This window comes from Chenopodium quinoa, unplaced genomic scaffold, assembly GCF_001683475.1.
Source record: "Chenopodium quinoa cultivar QQ74 unplaced genomic scaffold, ASM168347v1, whole genome shotgun sequence".
NCBI lineage: Eukaryota > Viridiplantae > Streptophyta > Magnoliopsida > Caryophyllales > Amaranthaceae > Chenopodium > Chenopodium quinoa.
The window spans coordinates 535,814-540,879 of NW_018743518.1; the positions used below are offsets into that span (position 1 = coordinate 535,814).

At 36.2% G+C, this 5,066-nt stretch overlaps 1 protein-coding gene across 1 annotated transcript; it reads right to left on the bottom strand.

The window, feature by feature from the left end:
- Positions 1-256: 256 nt before the first annotated feature.
- Positions 257-4,773, bottom strand: LOC110739993 (probable zinc metallopeptidase EGY3, chloroplastic). Its single transcript, XM_021920476.1, has 6 exons — positions 3,984-4,773; positions 3,351-3,548; positions 2,388-2,612; positions 1,693-1,931; positions 1,172-1,326; positions 257-1,077 (listed from the first exon to the last, which is right to left on the bottom strand). The coding sequence occupies exons 1-6, from the start codon at positions 4,527-4,529 to the stop codon at positions 722-724; spliced, it is 1,719 nt and encodes a 572-aa protein (XP_021776168.1). The 5' UTR covers positions 4,530-4,773; the 3' UTR covers positions 257-721.
- Positions 4,774-5,066: the final 293 nt, after the last annotated feature.

Below are 5,066 nucleotides of genomic sequence, written 5' to 3' on the forward strand. Positions count from 1 at the left end.
CTTGCTCATTAATTACTCAAGATTACCCTAGGTAATTGTACAAGATTATGTTTTCCCAAGATGTAATAATATAATGGGCTAGGGTTCAAATCCGAAGTCCATTAATTTGTAACACTCCCTATGTCATTAAATCTAAGCAACGCACCTCATTACTTTATTTTTATTTTATTTTAATAAAAATTGATTCATAAATAAAAAATTATATGACATCTACAATAAGATTTATATCTAGCAAATATGGAGTACATGACAATAGTAACAAAGTAACAATTACTTGTAAGTTGTAATTAAATTAATACAGTAAGTAACAAAGTAAATTGCCAAAATGAAACACCATTTCTTTGTCAAAATGGGCTGTGTAAGATTGATCCTTGTGCTAGCAACTTAGCAAGGTTACAAGGTCTAATGTTAAAACCCCTACAACATCAAACTTCTTGTCCCTTGTTGAAATTGCTAATTATTTCTGACTTAAAAAGAAAACAGACATAGCAGTTATAGCACCATTTACTTGTACCTCTATTCGTTGCATTCACTTCTTAACTTCAAGCTCTAAAAGTCCAAAATTCTTCAATTTCTAGCTTCAATTTGCGCAACTGACTCACATACACAAATGATCAAAAAAACATCCAAAATCTTTTAATTTACAAGATTCAGGATGTCAAAAATGATCTGGAAGGAGATAACAACATAATTACAAACCCCTATTAGCACTTAACAATAATTACAAATCGCCTCTAAAATACGGCCCGTTGAAAAAGGAGCTTGAGAAGGTCCCTCCTCCATTTGGGAAGAGAGTTAAGAAGCATACAAGGAAGAGGACGACACCCCAGGCATATCGGTCATCACCTAATGGAGTTATCTCATCCTTAGCAGGAATTTCTTCTCCCCCTCGAAAGAAGGTAGCAAACAGTCCCCATGCTAGACAGATTACACTTCCGCTGAGACCACCAATACCAAGTAGCAAAGAAGTGGCGAATGACAGCAATGTGGCAGTGCTCCTACCAAACATGGCCTGTGCAATCCTACCCCCTTCAAGTCTTCCACAAGGCAACAAGTTCAGCGACGTCACCACCATCCCTAAGGGAAATAGGCAGTCAGAATCTTTCATAAAAAGCAACGAAATAGTATGATTACTGTCATAAAAATCAAACAGCAAGGCAGCAGGACCAACCTAAAAGCCCAGCGAAGGCAAGGGGATCAACTGGGACACCCACTCCTTCCACCGCATTAGGTAAAACATTTCCAAGATCATCAGCATAAGGCCCAATTACATATTGGATGAAAGAAAACAAAGGATTGTTCTCAAAAAATTGAGGCCTTACAAACCTGTAAAATCAAAAAGCACATCTTAATATGGGAAAAACATAAGGTTTGAAGAAATATATTTAGACTGCACCATGTTGATTATGCATACAAATGAACTTGAGTGCTACATAATCTTAAACAATAAGTCATTTAACTAACAATAACAGTCTAACATATGTTGTTACAGCTAAAGAATGAGTAGCTTGTTTTACACCAATTAAAAAAAGGTCCCATGTTGATGCATTCATGCATACAATACTACCTGACTACCTGTCTATCACATACTCTATCTATCCTAAAGTAAAGCTACAAGTTGAGGGAATCTATCAATAGTTGAGACATAATAACTACAAGAGCTGGTTTTATAAAGTGGTTGAGGAACCTTACAGTGCATTATCACCACCATTGAAGCTACCATCTGATATAAAGGCAGCAACAGCAAGCCCCAGGGAAGTCAAGTAGGCACTGGCTGTACGAGCAACAGGAATATCAAAAAGTGCCTTCTTATTTGGGAGGAGGGACTCGTAGTTGTTCATTACTCCCAAACACCCCGTCCAATTTGATGGAACAAGAAATGATGGGCTGAGCTTTACCCCATAGCGGTTTGCGGTCAACCTTGTGGCAATCTGCGAATACAAGTATCAAACAATGTGCCAGAATGTACATATGTTAGAAAAACTGAATAGTAAGAAAACAGCTAAATGCTACATTTCATAATTTGACAGTAACACGGGACATTATTAGTTTATTACTCTTTCCTTTTGACAAATTTTAAATCTAGGGATAAGGATAACATCTGGAAGAGAACAACTGCTATCACAACATGAGCTCTTTCCCTTCGAGACTCAAATGCGATAATATATGAGACAAGAAATAACATGAATACAAATGAACCTAATTTGCTATGTACTTCACAAACATTTAAAGAGTTTTGATTTGCCCATAAAACAGAAAAACGCAGCATTTTAGTATTCCAAGCCACTTAAAACATCTAAATCCAAAGATAGCAACTTATATTAAATCACACAATGATAGAAATGTCAGATTACAGAAAACGCAAGATTAAGCATGTCATAACACACCTCAGAAACGCCCAAGATGGTTAGGAAACCACCAAAAAGAGGTACAACATTAGCCAGGTAGTCATCGAACGTTGCACCCGGCTTGACAAAGAAACCACTCGTCAAAGCAATAGTTCCAAAAGTTGTAACACCCAATGCTATTGCACTAAGATAGCCCCAGGGAGTGCTCAGCTTCGTTGATTCAAACTGGAGATCAATTTCTGATTTTGGTTGCACCAAACAGACCTTTAAAGAAAAACAACAGGTAAGTTATACCAAGATGCAATAATCAACGACAAGCTTCATGAGGATGCAACAAACTAAGACCTCAGCACACAGAAAAAGTGGTGCATCATTTCATGCCATCAGATAAAGGACTAGCACTCAATTTGATCCAGGAAAATAAGAGTAAGCAACTTTGTGGAAGACAGAGATGGACCCACTCCAACGATTTCAGCCTAACTGTAATTTGAGATACTTTTTCTGTACACATCCCTTGAAGCTCGACAATTCTCCAAGCCACTACAGCATGTACAGGGATGCATTTATGTTACTGTATAGCATTATTACATCAACGTAAGGTTCTGCAGAACCTGAAACTCATATCTATCCACAAGCTTAATGTTTGCTTATTATATGAGTTCTTTCCTAGCTTCCTTAATTGAATTTTCAGACTTCATAGAGATATAACCGCATAAGCTCTGACTATAAATCCCTACTAAAGGTACCAAGTATTCAAGGCAGTATATATGCCCCAGCAATAAGAGAGAAGTTAATCTATTTTGACCAATTTACTCATGTTTCCAGTCTTTAAAGACACTAAACTAATTAAGCTTTCGTTTGCCAAAATTTAACATATTTCTAAATATGAGAGCTATCATCACACACATTATGACTTTATAAGCTTCCTTTGATTCAACAAGAGTATTAACGGAAACTTTAAAATATGATCATACTGAATTAAGCATTACCATAATACCATACCTGTTTTTTAATGTCATCCTTAGTCTCTTCCATAAACCATAACACAACCTCTGTCCCTGCTGCTTCAGACAATTTCTTCTCCAACTTTGGCATTACTTCTTGGATAGGCTTTCTCAAATTCCCTATGAAAATTCCCCCATCCCCAAATCTCCGGACGTCAGTCGCAAAGAAAGTATCAAATCCAAAGCAATTCTTCAACTGAAAATCACAAAATCATACAAATTCATTACCATCTAGATACTTCTCTTGAAATCAGTTTTCCAATTTTATTCCATTAGTCTATTCGAAGGTATAATCATTTAAGACCATTAACAAATCAATACCACAAACAATTTTATATATATATATATATATATATATATATATATATATATATATATTCTCACTCCTACTATCCAATTTTTCCTATATCAATTTCCAATTTTGCACTAATTTCACAAACAACAGTCTGACTAACAGTGATGGAGACCGGATTTGATCCAACTTATCAGTAACACAGGACATGATTTTAACCAACTAAGTTAGTCGAGCACTCGAGCTAGTCGAATTTAACTATCAACTACACGTCTAAATAAACCAGCAATTAATATTACGCAAAATAGAGAAGGAAAAAGGAAAAATTCGAAAAAAGACCTTATTAAGATCAAGTGCTTTGAAGGCTTGTTCAACTTTCTCCAAAGTCTCTTTCTCTCTCAACAAATTATCGCGAGCAATTCGATTGAAAATGCCAACAATCGGATTATCACTCTTACTCTCAGCATCAAGCTCCTTAAGCTTCCTATCAGCCCTTTTCTTCTCCAGCTTAATTGCAGCTTCAATTGACGGATTTCCCATAAATTTCTTGAATTCTTCATCAGTTTTCCAGTCCAATTCCTGCTGCTTTGGCTGATCATCATCTTCATCATTTTTTTCTTCTTTCTGCTCAACCCCTTGTTCTACTTTCTGGGTATCTTCGTCTTTCTTTGAATCTTCATCCACAACAACAGCTACAGAAGAACTCTCTGTTTCTCTCTCATCTTGCAGAGAGAAGCAGAGTTTTCCGGGTTTTAAGGGTTTGGGGAAAGAAAAGGAGAGAGAAAATGGGTGGTGGTAGTGAGAAGTGGAAGCAAATGAGGGAAATTTTTGAGTTTTGTTGGAGACCCATGATGAAGAAGGTGGAGAAATGAAGAGTGTAGCCATTGAAATTTGAGATTGAGACTGAAAATTGGATGATTGAATTTGGACATTGTAGAAGAAAACAGAGAAGGGTTGGAATTTGAAGGGATGATTATGGGGTACATTCTGGGGATTGATTGAGTCTGGAAAGTTGGAGAAGATTCAGTGAGTTTCACAGGTGGATGGTGATTTGACAGTGACGACAAAAGGAGTCTCATTTGGAGAAAAAAAAAATTCGAAAATGATAAATGCTGGATTTTGTAAATTTGTACCCGCGCATGAGGATGCCAGGATGGTATGAGAAGGTTAGGCGGGGATAGGAAGACTTAATAATTAACATCTATCCCGTTCTGTCTTATAAGATATCCCTAATTGTATTTTTTGTAAGTTTGGTTTTCCTCGTCTTTTTGCAAATTTTAACAATGGATAAAGATAAAGTTTCAACAATGGAGAAATTTCATTACTTGATTCGCGTTATTTAATAATAAGATACCTAATAAAAAATACAAAACCCAGCAAGCTTGGTTAAGTTGATGGAGAATTCACCTTGTGACTTTGAAA

Bases quoted from the DNA above. Each gene is read 5' to 3' on its own strand.
- LOC110739993 (XM_021920476.1), bottom strand. From the start codon at position 4,529: ATGGCTACACTCTTCATTTCTCCACCTTCTTCATCATGGGTCTCCAAC. The intron at 2,613-3,350 runs GTATGGTATTAT...TTTTCTTTAAAG, and splicing joins AGGATGACATTAAAAAACAG to GTCTGTTTGGTGCAACCAAA. The intron at 1,078-1,171 runs GTTGGTCCTGCT...TATTTCCCTTAG, and splicing joins TGCCTTCGCTGGGCTTTTAG to GGATGGTGGTGACGTCGCTG.